At 39.0% G+C, this 19,675-nt stretch overlaps 1 protein-coding gene and 1 non-coding gene across 2 annotated transcripts in view; one reads left to right on the top strand and one right to left on the bottom strand.

Annotated features, from left to right (window-relative positions):
• Window positions 1-19,453, top strand: part of NPEPPS (aminopeptidase puromycin sensitive) — a 68,250-nt gene extending 48,797 nt beyond the window's left edge. The window contains exons 14-23 of the mRNA XM_037033185.1: window positions 1,217-1,280; window positions 3,866-4,005; window positions 5,687-5,821; window positions 7,062-7,281; window positions 10,057-10,199; window positions 10,626-10,682; window positions 15,193-15,300; window positions 16,076-16,231; window positions 16,495-16,542; window positions 18,626-19,453. Coding sequence (XP_036889080.1) covers window positions 1,217-1,280; window positions 3,866-4,005; window positions 5,687-5,821; window positions 7,062-7,281; window positions 10,057-10,199; window positions 10,626-10,682; window positions 15,193-15,300; window positions 16,076-16,231; window positions 16,495-16,542; window positions 18,626-18,778 — 1,224 coding nt within the window. The 3' untranslated portion in view covers window positions 18,779-19,453. The remainder of the gene's footprint in view (window positions 1-1,216; window positions 1,281-3,865; window positions 4,006-5,686; window positions 5,822-7,061; window positions 7,282-10,056; window positions 10,200-10,625; window positions 10,683-15,192; window positions 15,301-16,075; window positions 16,232-16,494; window positions 16,543-18,625) is intronic.
• LOC118978236 (U6 spliceosomal RNA) lies at window positions 8,305-8,411 on the bottom strand. Its single transcript, XR_005064663.1, has one exon. It is a non-coding gene; the product is annotated as a U6 spliceosomal RNA (small nuclear RNA).
• Window positions 19,454-19,675: the final 222 nt, after the last annotated feature.

Below are 19,675 nucleotides of genomic sequence, written 5' to 3'. Positions count from 1 at the left end.
CCGCCAGGGACCTGGCCTGCAACTCAGGCATGTGCCCTGACTAGGAATTGAACTGGCTACCCTTTGGTTTGCTGGCCAGTGCTCAAGCCACTGAAATATTTTGATGACGATTGATTTCTCACTTTTGTATTTCCTAAATTTAAATATTTTTGCTTTATTTCTGAATAAAAGTGCTTTAAAGGTCACTTTTCAACTTTTTCAGGGAAATCAATATGGTAATAACTAATCAGTGATGTATTATTTAATTTCATTAGTTGTTTCTCTATCGCATCCAAGTGGCTGTTGCTTTCTATTTCAAATTTTTTAGTTTTTCAATTCTGTCTTTAGTAGTCAGTTTAGCCATAAAGGTCATTGGCCCAATTTACCTTTGATTTAGGTGGTATTAAATTAGTTATATCCTGTGTTATTTAAAATGTTCTCAGGTGTAAGCCCTGGCTAGTGCAGCTCAGCAGATTGAGTGCCAGCCTGCAAACCAAAGGGTCGCTGGTTCAATTCCCAGTTAGGGCATGTGCCTGTGTTGCAAGCCAAGTCCCCATAGCGGGGTGCGTGAGAGGCAACCACACATCGATGTTTCTCTTCCCCTCTTTCTCCCTACCTTCCCCTCTCTCTAAATATACATAAATAAAATCTTTAAAAATAAGTAAATAAATGTTCTAGGGTGTAGTAACTAATGATAAATGAAACAAATGACTGCACTTCGTTGAAGTATGTTAAAAAATATGTACTTGTCTTTGTTGCGCCTGGCTTTTTCTTTTTTTGCAGTTTTTTTCCTCCCACTTTTTTGTTTCATTGCAAAGCTCCTCCTTGGAAAACAAGGTGTGTGCTTCCTTCATGTTTATTAATCATTCTAAAAATTTGAATTCTGAATATTGAGTACACATGCTAATGTAAAATAACTTGCTGTCATATTATCTTGTGATGTATCCCTTTGAAAACTTGAATCCTCAGAGTTCTTATCTGGTACATATACTTTCTCAGGGCTCATATTACATAGAACTTGATCTTTTATTTAGACTATTGTTATTTTGAAGCCTAAATAAGAAATAGTGAATTTTCACTATTCTCTAGCATCATCATCTTTATCACCATTGCATTTTATGTGCTCATGAGACGTTTGATTACACTGATTTTACCTTCTCCTTTGTCACAGAAATCTTGCTCTCTCCAAAAAAGAAAAAAAATTTATACTACAATGCCCTTTGTTTTGCTTCTTTAGGTAGAAGATGACAGATTACTCAAGTTGTCCCAGAGGAAGTTCTGTGCCAGTGGACTATATGACGGTAAGCAAATGGCTGTAAGTGGCAGCAAGTCAATGTGTTTGGATATCATACCAGTAGTGTCCTAACTAATAGGAAATAATTATCCATCTTTATAATTAAATAAAAACAAGGAAGTGATATTAGAATAAAAATGAAATCCAGAAAATCAAGAAAGAAGATTCATGAAGAATTTGTAATGTTGTTATGTTCTCAGATTTTTGAAATTCCGAGTTCCTGTGTATACAGGGTAGGAACACCTAAGAAGTGATGTCTGTAGCCTTAATCCCTAAAAGGAGACTTGATACATATTTGTCTGGGTGGCTAATTATTTTTTTAAGTTCTTGGGCATAGTAAGTAAGTAAACAAACAAAGCCCAGTGATTATTTAGATGTATTATTATGTGCTAAGCACTATAACTGACCCTTATTTTATACTCTCAGCAACCCTGTTAGGTAGATAAGATTATTTCCACTTTACAAATGAGGGAGCTGAGGCATAGGTAGATTAAATTGCTCAAAGTCACCTTGAGTTAATTCTCTAATAAGCTGAAGTATAGGAATTCGAACAAAATAGTTGGATTCCTCTGCTTTTTCCCCCCAATATTTCTGCATATCATTAGACTCTTTTACCTAGAAAATTAAAGATTAATTGAAAAATCAAAAAATAAAGTGTTGCTCTGGCTGGTGTGGCTCAGTTGATTGAGCACTGGCCTGCGAACCAAAGGGTTACTAGTTCGATTCCCAGTCAGGGCACATGCTTGGGTTGCAGACCAGGTCCCCAGTTGGGGGACTGCGAGAGGCAAACAATCAGTGTTTCTCTCCCTCTTTTTCTCCCTCTCTAAAATAAATAAATAAAATCTTTAAATAAATAAATAAGACAGCAGGTCTCAACAGGGGGACCTGTATATTAGGATCACCAGTGCATTTTCATGTTTCACCCACCAAAATGTGATGTGCCCTGCTAATGTTAAGAGGTACAGCCTTCCACTCTTAAAACCTTCCTTAGCATTAAGAATTACTCTTTTAAGCCCTGGCTGGCATAGCTCAGTGGATTGAGCACGGGCCTGCGAACCAGGCGATCGTGGTTCGATTCCCAGTCAGGGCACATATCTGGGTTGCAGGCCGGTTCCTTGCAGGCTAACTACCAGCAGGGGATGCAAAAAGGCAACCATACATTGATGTTTCTCTCCCTTTCTCCTTCCCCTCTAAAAATAAATAAATAAATAAAATCTTTAAAAAAAAAGAATTACTCTTTTAATAAATATGCCTGATAAGTTAGGTGACAGGTATGTTACCCAAATAAATCCCTAAATGTCACAGTTGCCATTTTCTGCCTTATACCTCCAATGTGCATTGTAGCACTGACAGGTTTTGCAGGTTTTTCTAATACTCCGTGACCAATATAGGCAATGTTAAAACCTGAAATATTCACGTATGAAGAGGAAATTTTAATTTGTGGCTTAGCTTGGTAGCATTAAGCTATATAACTTATTAAAATACTTCCTTTAGCCCTGGCTGTTGTGGCTCAGTTGATTGGGCACCAGCCTGCAAACCAAAGTGTCACCAGTCAGGGCATGTGCCTGGGTTTCAGGCCAGGTCCCCAGTTGGGGGTGCTCGAGAGGTAACCCCACATTGATGTTTTTCTCCCTCTTTCTGCCTCCTTTCCCCCTCTAAAACTAAATAAATAAAATCTTTAAAAATATGTATTTCCTTTAATGTACTACTAGGTAGTGACTCTCTTTTGTTTGGCATCTTAATGCAAAGTCAATTTTGTTGTCTGATACCTAAGAGAGTGTACGCATCTCCTTTCCCTTTTGCCTTTAGATGTTGCTTGTTCATGATGAGACCCAGCAGCTCCCAGTGTGTATACCATCTGTCAGAAATGAAAACCAACCTCTAGTGTTGCAGTAGCATCTATACTTGTTAAAGACTGCACCTTAGGATTTGTTTTTAAATGCTATGTGAGGGCTTTCACCCACTCACAATTTGTTTAAAACATTAAAGTCGTTGCTGTCTGTATTGCTCTGTAAAGGGAAAATGGCAGTTAAATGAAAGCCGCTGTACTTGTTATACTGTAAGTCAGTAAACTGTTGGTTTTATTGGACTGTTGTGATTTTATTCTCTCTTCCTTTTCACCAGTATTATTCAGGTCAACTGAAAGAGTTCTTAGACCATTAAAAATGAGCAATTGCCGTGGCTAGTGTAGTCCAGTTGGTTGGAGCATTGTCTAATAAATTGAAAGGTTGTAGGTTCAATTTCCATCAGGGCACCTGCCTAGGTTTTGGCTTCCATCTCCAGTTGGGGCATGTACGAGAGGCAACTGACTGATATTTTTCTCTCACATTGATGTTTCTCTCTCTCCTCTCCCTCTCTTTCTCCCTCTCATTCTCCCTCTCCCTCTGTCTCCCTCCCTCTCTCAGCATGTGCTTGGATGAGGATAAAAAAATTTTTATTTATTTTTTGTTAAAAAACAAAATGAGCTGTTGGCTTGATAGTTAGACTCAAGCCCATGCATAGAATACCAGTTCTGTCTCTCAACCTTACTTTATAATTTTTACAGTGAGAAATTATTTTTCAAGTTTTCTATTTGTTCTTCTCTCATTTAAGGAGAAGACTGTCCCCAGTGGATGGTCCCTATCACAATCTCTACTAGCGAAGATCCCAACCATGCCAAACTGAAAATTCTAATGGACAAGCCAGAGATGAATGTGGTTTTGAAGAATGTCAAACCAGACCAGTGGGTGAAGGTGAGTCCAGAAATGGCATGGCCATTTTTATCTTATCTAAATTGATTTACTTCTCTCACTTCTTTTATGCATTTGATGGCTAGTTCTAAATTCTGCTTCAGTTTAGAGTAGGATGTGGCAAAGAAAAACATTTCTAAACTTTTCTGTGTGAAATTTAGGGCCAGTTTTCAAATAGTATTGTCTCCATATTTGCCTTTATGTCAGGTAAGAGAGTGGTAGATAAGCAGTTACACGGGATAGGATAAAAGAGAAAGAAACAGTCAACCACGTGTAAAGTCACATTAGCCAGAACACTTGCAGGCTCACAGTTTCAAACCATCCTGTCATTGTAATGACATGTTGACTTCAAATGATGTGTTGTCATCATATGTGTACGACTATAATCAAGTGAGAGCAGACGTATAATAACCAGTTTGTGTCACTGAAATGTGAAATTCCTTTCGCTGGTGTTTTAAAACAATTTTACAAAAACAGCAGTTGGTAAATATTATTTTTTCATTATGCTGCACTCTGTACTTTTCATAATGAAAGTATCTACTACAAACTTTTCTCCCTGTTAATACCTTCTTAATAGGAATTACACATTGGCTGGACTTTTGTGCTTTTCTGTAAAGAGCCATTTCTCCTTCTGTTTTAATTTTTTCTTAAAGATTTTATTTATTTTCAGAAACCGGGGAAGGGAGGGAGAAGGAGAGGGAAAGAAACACCAGTGTGCTAGAGAAACATCAGTTGGCTTCCTCTCGAGTGCCCCCAGCTGGGGACCCAGTCCGTCACCCAGGCATGTGCCCTGACCGGAAACTGAACCCATGACCCTTGGGTTCACAGGCCAGCACTCTATCCACTGAACTACACCAGCTAGGGCTTGTTTTAATTTTTTAAATGCACTGTATTAAAAAATTAAATACTGGAATACTGTATTTCCATTTGAAATTATAATCTGAAAAATTAAATAGCAATATGAACATTTTCTTAGAGGAAAAGTGATGTATAATATGATTGTATCTAGGTAAATAAAGGCATTATTCCTACAGTAAAAAATAAAGGTAATCAGTAAAATAAATCATTTTAGAATTGTGAGATGATGTTTACTATTTATATGTAAATAGTAAAATATTTGTATCTTATACTATTACTTACCATTACAATATTTTGTGTGTAAATACTATCACAAATGTATTTACATACAAATTTTTGATTGTTGGCAATCAAAGAAAATGGGTCCGTGATAATCTCCCTTCAAAAATCATATGAACTGTCTTGTAAGTCCATGTAATTCTTTTTGAGGCTCTGGGCTCAATAGATCAATGTTTGTAAAGGCTTAGTCTTCCTCAGAGATTGTCTGAGTGTTTTTACATATAGTAAATGTTTTCTGTAAAACAATCTACTGAGGTTAGAAGTAGAAACTTGCCCATATTACTTCTCCTGTCCTTGTCATGTTCTTCCTACTGTCCCTCACTCAGGCCCCTGCCATGTCAAGTTTCTGTTTCTTTTGCCTCTGTATTCATTTTTGATAACTGATTTCTGTCTTTATGTGTTGTTTCATTTTAACCCGTCTCTTGGTATATGTGATCTTTGTTTTCATCCAGATAGACTAAAGCCAAAGCTCCTTTCACACCTACAAAAGATTGACTTAAAAAGTAAATGCAACTGTTTTAATAATGCCTACTGGATATCTTTTCAGTTAAACCTGGGAACGGTTGGGTTTTATCGGACCCAGTATAGCTTGGCCATGCTGGAGAGCTTATTACCGGGCATTCGTGACCTTTCTCTGCCCCCTGTGGATCGACTTGGATTACAGAATGACCTCTTCTCCTTGGTGAGCCTCTCTCAAGTAGTATGATGGATTTTGTTGATTAAGGGATTTTGTTTTTCTTGGAGTGTCCAAGCAAAAGCAATTAGAAGAATATACTTGTAGTTCTTCCTGAACCTACATAATTTACTAGAAACATACCCCATTTCACTACTCCTAAGCCAGCTTTTTACAACTGTACTTAAACTACCCTTTGTATCACAGAAATTCTTTTCGATAGAAACCAGTATGAGCCTTGAAGACACTTCCCTGCTGATGTGATTTTAAAAAAATACTTAATTGATTCAGAGTGATTTATATTTTTCTAAAATAGTGGTTGTACTCTGCTGGGAAGGTCTACAATTCTTGAACATTCCATTATTACTCAAGTATACTAGCCCATTGGGTTTAGAATTCTGTTTATATTTGGTTTTGGTCCAGAGGAGATTTAAAACAGCAGTTGGTAGCATTATTTTTATGACACCAATGTGGGTTAGATAATTTCTAGATGTCTTTGACTGTGATAAGACTGTCAGATCCTCCTAGTGTTCCTTTAAATTGGACTTGAAGTTTTCCCTCCCGTCTGTAGTAACTGGTCTTGGATTCCTCCTTTGTATAAACACAGATTAGTGTTGATGCACAAAACCTCCCATCTGCTGATCTCAGTGCTGAAAGAGACCTGTCCCAGGAGAGTGGTGTGTTTGTTACAGCAGTTGGCTGCTGTAACAGAAGTTCTTTTTCCTAACTCTCTTAGCTAATTCTGAAAGGCCTCTGAATGGGTAGTGCCTTCCCAGTATGTGTTCTTTTAGTAAAGGACAGGCTCAAGTTGACACAGTTTGCAGACCCAGTTTTGAAAGAGCCTCTGTCAAAAACCAAAGCCCCAAATAATTTTGAAACTTTCTAAAAGTATGAAAATTTTCAAAAGAAAATTTGTTTTGTTTCAAAAAACAAAGCCAAGGCCCCTGAAACTGAATAGAAATAGAAAGTTAATTATTTTCTTTATTTTTTAAAATTCCTTCCAAATTTGTAGAATGTTAGCATATTTTAAGTGGCTTTTTTATAAACAGCAAAAAAAGTAAATAAGGAATGCTGTCATATAGGGTTTTTATTCTACAAAGGTCTAATGTTCTGAGCTTACATAGACTCATTTCCTTTAAACCAGAGAGATGACTAACTAGCAGTAGATAATGCCAAGAATGTATGCTTGTGTTTTTTTGTTTTGTTTTTGTTTGAAGACTAGATTAATGTATATTTTTTCCTATCCCAGGCTCGAGCTGGAATCATTAGCACTGTAGAGGTTCTAAAAGTCATGGAGGCTTTTGTGAATGAGCCCAATTATACTGTATGGAGCGACCTGAGCTGTAACCTGGGGATTCTCTCAACTCTCTTGTCCCACACAGACTTCTATGAGGAAATCCAGGAGTTTGTGAAAGATATCTTTTCACCCATAGGGGAGAGACTCGGCTGGGACCCCAAACCCGGAGAAGGTAATGGATGTACTGACTGGGGAAAGCACTGACCAGAAATTGGTCCTTTTTTACTCACCTGTGGTTAACAATAGCAGTGGCATCATCTTTGCATCTGTTAGATGTTACTATGTATTCAGCTAGCTAGAATTTAAGACTTAGGGCTTTTATGCCTACTTGTGAATTTACATGGGTCACCAACATAGAAACAGTGCTGGTTATGTTGTGTGTATTCATTGCCAAATACAATTTGTGCATAAACAAACGGTGGACATAAAAGTCCTTTATGAGTTCTAACGGCCCATTTATAGTCAAGAGAAGCTACAGGGAATTTGGATTATTTTATTTATTATTGCCATAAATACTTCATATACTACTTATACAGGTGTTGTGAGACACAAGGGCCAGTTTTCTCAATTAGGAAGTTATTTAGCCTCCCACATGTGTTCTCTCCTCTGTGAGAGAAGGTTGAGAATGGTGACTTCAGGGCTATCGATACAATTATTTCCTACCATCTACTAATAACTAAGAGTAGTATTTCCTCCTGACCAGTGTTGGGAGGCAAACACTATTTGGACTTCTTTACCTTCAATTAATATTGTCTCTTCTAGAATTTTGTATAAATGGAAGCATATTTATTCTGTTCCTTTAAAAATACTTTTAAAATTTTATTTTTAGAGAGGGGGAAGGGAAGGGAAAAAGAGAGAGAGAAACATCAATGTGTGGTTGCCTCTCGCACACATACCCTGACCAGGGACCTGGCCCACGACCCCTGCATGTGCCCTGACTGGAAATCAAACCAGCAACCCTTTGGTTTGCAGGCCAGCATTCAGTCCACTGAGCCACACCAGCCAGGGCATATTTATTCTGTTCTTATATCTGGCTTCTGTCACTCCATATGATCCAGGTTATTCATTCCTTTTTATTGCCTTGTAGTATTTCATTGCATGAATATACCACAACTTTTTTTTTAGTGCAAAATGATAAAATTTTTACTTCTTCACAGTTAAACGGAAGCAACTGCCTTGACATTTTAGAACATTCAAAAATATGGAATGCTTCACAAATTTGCATGTTATTTTTATGCACGGCCCATGCTAATCATCTCTGTATTGTTACAGTTTTAGTGTATGTGCTGCCAGAGTGAGCACAAATATACCACAGCTTATTTGGCCACTGTACTATTGCATATCCATCGGATTTGTGTGTTAGTGTAATTTTTTTGGAGATATAACAGATATACCATAAAATGCATGCACCCTTTAAAAATTCCGTTCAGTGTTTTTTACTATGTTCAGAAGGTTGCACAACTTTTACCACCATCTGATTCCAGAACAATTTCTTTACCCTCAAAAGAAACTCCATATGTGGGTTTGGCTAGGGTAAGGGTGGAGTGGCAGGGGGTAAATGCAGACAAGTATAATTAAACAATAAAATAATTTAAAAGAAAAAAAAGAAACTTTATACCAATTGGCAGTCACTCCCCATTCTCTGGTGACCCCAGTCCCAGGCAATCCACTAATGTGCTTTCTAGCTTATGTTTTTTAAGATTTTGTTTATTTACTTTAAAGAGAGGGGAAGGGAGGGAGAGAAGGAGAGAACCATCGATGTGCAAGAGAAGCATATCAGTAAGTTACCTCTCAAACCTGGCCCTCAGCCCAGGCATGTGCCCTGACCTAGGATCGAACTGGTAGCCTTTCGCTTTGCAGGACGATGTCCACCCCACTGAGCCACATCAGTCAGGGCTTATCTCATGGATTTGCCTATTCCAGACATTCCACGTAAATGGAGCCATACCCTTTGTGGCCACTTGTGTCTGGCTTCTTTCACCTGGCATGTTTTCAAGGTTCATTCATGCTTCATATATAACTTCATTATTTTTTATAGCTGAAATAATATCCAATTGTATGGATAAACAGTGCCACATTTTGTTTGTCTAGTCATCATTTGATAGATGTTGGAGTATTTCTACTTTTTGACCATTATGAATGTTGCTACGATCATTTGTATACAAGTTTTTACATGGACATATACTTTCATTTCTCTTGAGTATATACTTAAGAGTGGGATTGCTGGGTCCTATGGTAACTCTGTGTTTAACCTTTCTAGGACTTGCCAGATTGTTTTTCACAGTAGCCACAGTTTTCCATTCCCACCAGCAGTGTATGAGGGTTCTGACTTCTGCACATGCTTGTCAACACTTGTTATTGTCTGTCCTTTTCTTTATGCCAGCTAGCCATCCTGTTGGGTGGGAAGTGATGCCTCATTGTGGTTTTGATTTGTATTCCCCTGCTGACCAGTGATATCGAGTATCTTTTATGTGCTTATTGGCTATTTGCGTATCTTTGGAGTAAAAGATCTGTCAGATTTTTATTTTAATGATCTAAGATTTCAGTTTATTATATATAGTTTATTAATTCTGTATGTGAACTTTCTCTGAATCTTGCATTAAAATTGCATGATCTAAGCCTGTTCTTTCACAAATAATCCTTAATTATGGACTCATTACCTAGACAGTCTAATTACCTAAATGGAATGAACATTTAAATTTAGACAGTCAGAATTTGTGGATATCGACAAAGTCAGCAATTTATTTCCTTGTCTAGTCTGTTTAGCACTTCATTTCACTCTTAATATTTGATAAATTTAAATCAGGTATTCTTTCAAGTACTAAGGTAATTGATTCTGTTTATTTTAGATTGCAGATGTGGTATAACACAATTCTAAGATATCTAGGGGGCATGTTTGTAAAAATAGGCTTTTTAAGTAGTTCTGTGTATCTCTCTTCTCAATCAGGTCATCTAGATGCACTCCTGAGGGGCTTGGTCCTGGGCAAACTAGGAAAAGCAGGACATAAGGCAACGTTAGAAGAAGCCCGCCGTCGGTTTAAGGACCATGTGGAAGGGAAACAGATTCTCTCCGCTGATCTGAGAAGTCCTGTAGGTTTTCGTAGTGAATTACCTTGATTTTTAGGTGACTGCATTGTTCTGTGTAGTGTGGAATGTATTTAATAGTAACTAAAAATGACCTAAGTACTGACCCCAAAATCATGTTAGACCCTGTTTTAATGTATTCCATGTAAGTGGTTTGTAGACAGCTTCTCACTTGTCCGCATCACGGTGCTAAAAGGGGATTGTCAGTGCACATTCCCTTGAGAAAGCTGGTGTGCTCTGCTACTTAAACACGCCGTCTGCCTTTCTGGTTCATGCGGGCTCTTGGCTCCTTGGCGCAGTTTGTATGTAGCATCTCCATGTAGCTTTTACAATTTTTTTAACTTGCTTTCTGTCTTGTCTTAACACTAGAATATTTGGAACAAGATACATTTAATCAGGTTCCTTCTTTCTTGTCCCTGTATTCCCTTACAGGTCTACCTGACGGTCCTGAAGCACGGTGACGGTGCTGCCTTAGATGTTATGATGAAGGTATGTAAAGTTGGAGAGGGCCTGATTTTCTGCTTTTCAGCTTGGATTAACACAGTATGAGCTTTCTGAGGTTAAAAAAGTCCTGGCAAAAGAAATATATGCTGGTATGTGTATTTCAGATACCAAATATTAAAAAACTATGGGAAAAATATACGTGGTCTGCCAGAAAAAGCCTGTCCATTGTTAATATAATGAGAATAGTTTGTGTGACATCCATGTAACCTGGCAGCCAAGGAGAATGGACTGGAATGCACATGCGTGAACAATGATGGCTTCACTATACTAATGAGTGGGGCAGTAGATGTTGAGTGAGTATGTGTACCTTGTGGCCATCGCATTCAAAAGGACTGAGCAAGACATTTTGCATGTTTTGCATTAAGCTTGAACACATACTGTTCATCTGCGGAAGCTATTCAAATGATTCAGAAAGCTTTCGGGGACAATGCAATGAGCACAGTGCAAATAAAAATGTGGCGCAAACGCTTCAAAGATGGTCGAGAATCTGTTGAAAGTAATCCCTGTTCTGGAAGGCCTACAACAAGCTGAACACCCGAGAATGTTGACCATGTACGGGCTGTAATCAAAGAGGTCATTGACTGACAGTGTGAGAACTAGAAACTAACCTGGAGATTCTAAAACCTAGTGTGTCCAAGATTTTGACACAGGATCTTGGCATGAAATGTATCATGGCAAAATTCCTTCTGCAGCTTCTGCTACCATAACAAAATGAACATCATTTTGTTAATGACTGTTGCTAATGCCTTGATTCAAACCTCTACCAATAAATCATATTCCTCAAGAAGGATAACTGGAAGTGAATCGTGGGTCCATAGCTATGATCTGGAAACGAAGAGCCGGTCATCCCAGTGGAAGTTGCCTGTCTCCTCCCCCGAAGAAGGCACAGCAAAGTCGCAGCAAGATCAAGACCATGTTAATGTGTTGTTCGATTGAGAAGGTGTCATCCATCACCAGTACGCCCTGCAGGCCAAACAGTTAATAAGGAGTACTACCTTGATGTTCTGGGTTAAGAGATGGCAATATGAAAATGGCCATAGCTGTGGGCAACTCGTGATTGACAGCTTCATCATGACAGCATCACTCCTGCTCTTGCATCACGTCTCTTGTAGCATTTTTATGAAACATCAAATCACCCAGGTGACTGAGCCCTGCTACAGCCCAGATTTAGCATTCTGTGACTCTTGGCTTTTCTGAAAACTAAGATCACCTTTGAAAGGGAAGACATTTCAGACCATCAGTGAGGTTGAGGAAAACACGATGGGCAGCTGATGGCGATTCCAACAGGATTTTGCAGAGTATTCTGAACAGTGGAAGAGGTGCTAGGAGAACTATATGAGCTCCCGAGGTGCCTGTGTTGAAAGGGACTGAGGCATCATTGTCCTATGTACAATGTTTCTTGTATCTTTTTTTTGAGATTTTAAATTTATTTATCTTTAGAGGGGAGGGGAAGGAGAGAGGGAGAGAAATATCAGTGTATGGTTGCCTCTCATGAGTCTCCTGCTGGGAACTGGCCTGCAACCCAGGCATGTGCCCTGACTGGGAATTGAACCACGATTCTCTGGTTCGCAGGCCCGCACTCAATCCACTGAGCTACACCAGCCAGGGCTGTTTCTTGTTTCTTATATCTTGTATTTTCTTCATTGTCTCTACTTTTCATGGGATGTGGATGGATACTTTCTGGACAGACCTCATATAATGCCTGTTCATGTATACCTCCAGTATAATATAAAAGATAATCCAATTTTTTTTGCTTCTTATTTCTACTTACAAGTTTATGTATCTTCAGTCTTTTTTTTCTAGAGAGTGGGGAAGGGAGAGAGAAAGTAAAGGAGAAAAACATTGTGTGAGAGATACATTGATTGGTTGCCTCTTGAATGTCCCCAACTGGGGAACTGCCCGGCAATCCAGGCATATACCCTGACTGGGAATTGAACAGATGACTTTTTGGTTTGCAGGTTGGCGTTTAATCCACTGAGCCACACCAGTCAGGGCTGTATCTTCAGTCTTAACACTGGAATGTTCATTAATTTTGATTACTCATGTTCTTAAAATTTTCCTCTTCAGAGTAAACTTACTTGGGGTTCTGCCCATTTTAAACAAAGGTTTGTTTCTGTGCTTAGAAAAGAGATAGATGATCAGGTATCTCAAGGGTTTGAACCATGCCAGTGCCTCCTGTGAATGGACAAGAAATTAATTCACCTGATTGCATAGCCTCTGTAGTTTTCCCAGGGTGGTTGGCATATAATTAAACTCTGGCTTAAAAATATATATATAGGCTAAACTTTCCATGTATTTATAATGGCAGTGACCTGTTTGAAAGTCCTAATACCATGGAACAAGCGATGTCTTTATCTGTCATGACAGATACCTTGACATTTTCATGTCATGGCATTCTTTTAAGAATTTATGTTAGTATGTATGTGTATTTGATGAGAATTTGCATCTGGTTAACACAAGGGAGCTCACAGTAATTCCCCTTTACTATGGAAAGAGCTCTCATGAAAACAAAATCAGAGTTCTTAAAAAAAAACAATTGAGAGATGAGGAGGATTGTTTTTGTTCGTAATTTAGGAAACATGAGGCAGGATAAAAAGTAACTTTAATTCGAAGTATGTTCGAAATGAGTGTTATGGTGCCATCTACTGGTCTAGAGTAACAGGAGGAAAAAATGCTTCCTGAAAGCATCTAGTACTCTAGTACCTAGAGAAATCATCTGTCTACCCCACTCATTTTACAGATGAGGAAACTGAGACCAGGAAAGGTTAAGTAAGGACTTAGTCAAGATCACACAGCTAGTTAGAGGCAAATGGGGACTAGAACCCAGGTCTCCAGACTCCTACCTACTTTACCACACTGCTGCTCAGGAGAGTCCAGAGGAAAGGAGGAGGAAACTAGTTGCTGTGATGGGGTCTCCAGACCCTGGTCAGTGCCAGATCTTCAGAGGGCGAAATGATTGAGAGAGGCTGTAAATTGTCTTGGAGAGGTATCGCGTATACATTTATGGTTCCAATTTTTAAAAATATATAATGTCTTTCTGATATGAAAAAAGATTTTGTATATTAACTATAAATGATTTAAAGACTAGGAAACCAGAAGGAAGAAAATAAAACTTACCTCTAATTTTAAAATATCAGGTCACAAAAATAGCACTTATAATGTGATCTTATTTTTGATTTGATAAAGGACATAGAGTAGTAACTTGAGTTTTTTTTCTTTTTGCTTCTGTTTTCTTCTGCATTCAGCATATACTGCTAACTGCAGTTTTTCTTTAATATTTTATTTATTTATCTTTAGAGGGAAAGGGAAGAAGGGGAGAGAAATATCAATGTATGGTTGCCTCTCATGCATCCCCTGCTGGGAACTGGCCTGCAACCCAGGCATGTACCCTGACTGGGAATTGAACCACGATTCTCTGGTTTGCAGGCCCACGCTCCATCCACTGAGCTACACCAGCCAGGGCTGCTAACTGCAGTTTTAACATGTAATGAAAGCTCTCACCAGTATGGCTCAGTTGTTTGGGCATCACCCTGCAAAGCGAAAGGTTCTGGTTCAGTTCCCAGTCAGGGCACATGCCTGGGTTGCGGGTCTAGTCCCCGGTTGACACATGTACAGGAGGAAACCAATCAATGTCTCTCCCCTTTTCTTACTCCTTCGCTTGCCCTCTCTCTAAAAATAATTTAAAACAATAAAAATGTAATGATGCATGATGTCACTGATCAGAAGGCATTATTAATTAATGTTAACATTTTGGTGTGTTTTCAGAGATTTTTCCCCTTAACATTAAATTTTTTTTATTTAGAAGAATTTTGCTTTATTTCCTTTTTTCAGTTACTATATCAAGAACACATTTATGTCATCAAACATTCTTAAAATGTTATTTTCAATAATTCATTTTGTGTGTTTTCCACTATTGTAAATAATATTGATGACTGTGAGTGGATTGGTAATGATAAGTTTATTCATATAATGTAGAGCATTAGTCAGACACCAGTGATATAAAGAATTTGACAATGAAGATCTTTTTTTTTTAAAGATTTATTTATTTATTTATCTTTAGAGGGGAAGAGGAGAGAAACATCAATGCATGGTTGCCTCTCGTGAGTCCCCTGCTGGGAACTGGCCTGCAACCCAGGCATGTGCCCTGACTGGGAATCGAACCGCGATCCTGTGGTTCGCAGGCCCGCGCTCAATCCACTGAGTTACACCAGCCAGGGCTGACAATGAAGATCTTGATGTAAACTGTACTTGATGTAGACTGAGGACAAGCCATTCATACAGAAAGCACTTAAATGTAGTGACTTACTAAAATGACATATGAGGGAGTTAGTGCCAAACACCTTGAAAAGTATTCTTACGTTCATTTCATACCCTGCAATCTTAGTCAATGAGAATGTAGAGTGCAAGTTTCAGCGCAGTGGGTACTAAGCTTGTATAAGCATATGTGTAACCTCCAGGGGAGAGTTAACTCTCTGTCTTTGTTTTTTCCCTCTAGCTTCATAAACAAGCAGATATGCAGGAAGAGAAAAACAGAATTGAAAGAGTTCTTGGGGCTACTCCTTCACCTGAATTGATTCAAAAAGTCCTCACGTTTGCACTTTCAGTAAGTTACAATGTAAACTGCTTCCAGAGGGAATTGCTACCCACTGATCCATGGCGAGTGTCTTTGAGCATCTCCTTGATTTGCCTTAACCATAGAGTAAGGCTTCCCCTCAGTCTAGGACAGTGATTTTCAGCCTCATTCATCTCACGGCACACATAAACTAATTACTTAACTATTGTGGGACACCAAAAATACATTTTTTGCCAATCTGGGAAGAAAAAGGTATAATTTTGATTCATTCACATGAATGGCTATTGTTGTGTTGACTGTTGTCATTTTTTTATTTGACAGAATAAATCTAAGGGAGAAGAGGTCATTGCCCCTGACTAAATAGTCAGGTATTTCATGTTTTGAAAATTCTTATAGCACATCAGTCGAAAATTGGTGGTCAAGGAAAACTGGAATGAGCTTTTGTTACTGACCTCTGTGTCTTCCTCTGGTGGTGAGAGTCAGAATAGCTACGAGAGGAAAGGAGCTGGAAAGCTGACTACCCCTGTGCCTGCTTTCTGCCTCTTCCCTTTCTTACCCTGTAGAAGAAGCCCAAGCAAGTGTCTGTTGAGCAGCCTGTCTGTACCTATCTCAATGCCCTATTCTCATTTTGGCCGATCTTTGGGATAAACGTCCCCTTTGTGGGAAGCTTCTGGTGCCAGTTATTCCTAAAACAGGGCATGAGTATCTTCAATGCAATTACTTGGGCACCTCAACAACATTCGCCCTTTGTGGCGCCAGAAGATCTTTTGGATGCAGAGACTTTCAGTTCTCTTTCTATTTTTAGGAAGAGGTACGTCCACAGGACACTGTATCCGTAATTGGTGGAGTGGCTGGAGGCAGCAAGCATGGAAGGAAGGCTGCATGGAAATTTATAAAGGACAACTGGGAAGAACTTTATAATCGATACCAGGGAGGATTCTTAATATCCAGACTAATAAAGGTATGTGAAGGTTTTTATTTTGAGTAGCTTGCTTGTCATGGACATAATTGAGAGACATTCATACTTCACTGGACCCATAGGTTATGGTCATTGTTCTTTCAGAGTTTCCTTAATAGCCTAGTTAAAGTACTTCTCCATCACTTATCCTGCCCCCTCTAGAATAAACTGGTTAGGACCGAACAGAATAACTCGTTTTTAGGGTGACTGAAGTTTGTTTCAAGCCTCTTTTAGTTGCACTTACTGTTGAAACCATTGTTTTTCAGCTATCAGTTGAGGGATTTGCAGTTGATAAAATGGCTGGAGAGGTTAAGGTAAGGAAAGTACTGTTAACGTTTCACTTTTCAATCTAGTAAACAAAACCACTAACCAACCTGTGATCATAGCGTGTTGGGGTAATGTACTTTAGTGTCTCTCTCTCTCTCTCTTTTTTTCCCCCTTGGCTTAGAGAAAGACAGCTTAGGTTGATTCTTTAATGCCTGAAGAATTTAGAGTTGGAATCACCTTTGAGGGAGTTGAAATATGGTTCAAAGAATGTGGAACTTGGAATCAGTCGACCTGGGTGTGAAGCCCTGCTCTGCATTGGCTGTTTTACTTCAAGTTTTTTAACCCCTGAGTTTGTCTCTTATCTGAAAAATGGGGTGATAAGATTGTTACTTAGATTAAGTAACATAGCAGGGCTGGAACAGAGCAGGTCCTTGATACTAGTTCTTTTTCCCTTTCTAATAACCTATGTAGGTGATTATGTAGGAATTCTCCCTCTTAACCTTTAAAAGGTTAATAGTCAGTCTAGTGATAAAGTTCAGCATGTGGGGGAGAAAGCTACACTGATTAGGAAAATCTTAACTTTAAGCCTTCCCTTGCATTTAATTGTGAAGTATTTATATATAAAGTGTAGTTTTCACCTTCACCTTTTGGAAGGCAAGGAGGTTATCAGGTGTGGATTTGGAAATTCCACACCTGATTCACTCTCTGAGCCATTGGCAGGAATAAGATTTTAAGATTTCAGACCTTAAGAAAACAGTGAAAGAAAACAGTGAACGACTTGACCTTTGCCTTCATTCAGCGTTGTGCACTGTGTTATGGAAACAGCTTATTTGTAAAGACAAGTGCTCCGAAGGAGAGCTGCATGTGATGGGTTTGGAGGGGAGGGCAGTGGCCAGGCCGAGGCTGGTAAGACAGGTAGGTAGAAGCCAGACCATGGAGGACTTCATAGGCCATATGAAACTTTTCCAGAGAATGAAAAGGCCTTGAAGACTTACAAACAGAAGAGTGACTTGATCTGATTTGTATTATAAACATTTTGGCCAGGCTGCGGTGTGGAGAATAGTTTGAAAGGAGGGGGAAGAGAAGGTGTGGGGAAGCTAACCCTCCAAGCAAGAATGGTATAGTAGCTTGGAAGAGGTAAAATAATGAACGAGATTTAGGCCTGATTTTGTTAATCTTTAATTCAACAAATATTTACTGAGTGGCTTCTCCGTGTTGTAAACATGTCTAGGAGCTCAGGGGGAAAGTCAAGGATAATTCCCAGGTTTCTCTTGTGTAAATGGTGGTGGTATTACAAAAGTAAATTGCATCTTACTTGGGCCCTAAGAAGCCAAATCATGATAAGGAGCCTCAGAGCAGGAGCCTTTGTCGTCTATGAAAATAAGGTTATGGATTTTTTAAAAGGTCTAGGCTTAATCTGATGAATTAGTCATTCTCTCTTTTAGTAACTACTAGTTCAAAGGAAAGACCCCATCCTTTTGCTGGCTGATATTTAAGAGCTGGCTTTGGTTTCTATGAAACCAGATAGACTTCATTAGAAAATGAATTCAATCTTGAATCAGTAATAAATTATAATAGAATCAGAGGCAGTTGTATAAAAAATGTGAGTCAGTGGAGTATGAGATTACTAGGGTGTAGTGGCAATGTAAACTCCTTGGTTTTCTCATCCCCTACAAATCTTTTTTTGGAGCAGCCAGAACCCGTTGAGTCCTGAGTGCTCTGTGCCGAGTATCACACTGATGGCTTATATGGGTTGTCCCTTCAATCTTCGGGGCTGAATGTTTCCTCAGAGGTGAGAAAACAGACTTAGAGCAGTGAATTGAACGTCATAGGCTAGTACGTGATCGAGCCTAGATTCAAGCCCTAAGCCTTATTCCAAAGCCTAGATTAACCAATGGTCAATGAGACTAAAAGAAGGTTGTAAGTTTTGTCTCTCCTGTTAACTTTTGATTAGGTTTTAAGCATATAATACTTAGGGGAGAATTCTTGTAGGCAGGTTCAAGGACCTGCGGCTTTTCTTGTCATCTGGGAGTCGCAGTACTAAATTGTCAGGTGTTTTTTCATGACCTGTGATACTAGCCTCTCACTGTTGCTAGTAGTGATCCTACATTCTGAATTGTTTTACACTAGGCTTTCTTCGAGAGTCACCCAGCTCCTTCAGCTGAGCGTACCATCCAGCAGTGTTGTGAAAATGTCCTGCTAAATGCTGCTTGGCTAAAGCGAGATGCTGAGAGCATCCACCAGTACCTCCTTCAGCGAAAGGCCTCGCCACCCACAGCGTGAGCCCTGAGCACGGCGTACTGCGGTTCTGCTGCTTCGCTGCAGGGATAAGGTGGAGCTACCGAACAGCTGATTCATATACCAAGAATTTGGAGTCTTCTTTCAAACCAGTGGGGGTTGGACAATGAATGTAGTTAACTGGTTCCTGCTCACACTCCAGAATTAAAATCTATTGAAAAAGGAAAGTCAGCAATTCAGCAAAAAAAAAAAAAAAAAAAAAAGAACATAATAATAAAAATGTAAATATGATAGTAATAAAAATAGAGCATAATGAAACTGTGAAACTTCCTGAAGCCTTGTCAGTGGTTAAAAGTATTTAACACTCTCCTGTTAATGACAGATGTTCTGTTTTTATAACCTATGGAAAGGAAACTAGAGGCTTCTGGGTGAGGAGGATTTTTGTGAAGTGGGTTCTGCAAGCAGCCTACAAGGCCCGGGTAGCATCCTTTGCAGGGAACGGTTAAACACAACAGGCTGATAGCTGGTATAACGTAGGCAGAATTTGTGCATAATTCCAAGTGGGTTTTTTTTTTTTTTTTTTGGCATGGGGACTGATCAGGAAGACATTTTCCTGCATAACTCAATCCAAACCAAGGATTGTAGTTTTCCTCTTTGCCTTCCCTTCTGTGTGACCCCTTGGCCAAAAAAAAAAGAAGAAGAAGAAACCAAAAAGAAAAAAAAATGACCTATCCTGGTCTGGGTTTTTTCCTCCCCTTAGTTCCACCCCCAGCACCCATCCCCGGTGTCCTTCTTAGATAAGAAATAATAAGGAAACATCTTTTATAGCCACATTAAATAAGAGAAACTGATACACATTTTTTCTTTCCTTTTAAATGACTTTTAAAAACCCTGAAAGGCATATAGGTGAGACAATAGAAATGAAAAGGTTTTCAGCCAGAA

This window comes from Sturnira hondurensis, unplaced genomic scaffold, assembly GCF_014824575.4.
Source record: "Sturnira hondurensis isolate 20B ecotype Veracruz unplaced genomic scaffold, ASM1482457v3 Scaffold0021632, whole genome shotgun sequence".
Lineage (NCBI taxonomy): Eukaryota > Metazoa > Chordata > Mammalia > Chiroptera > Phyllostomidae > Sturnira > Sturnira hondurensis.
This window is presented reverse-complemented; position numbering and strand designations above follow the sequence as displayed.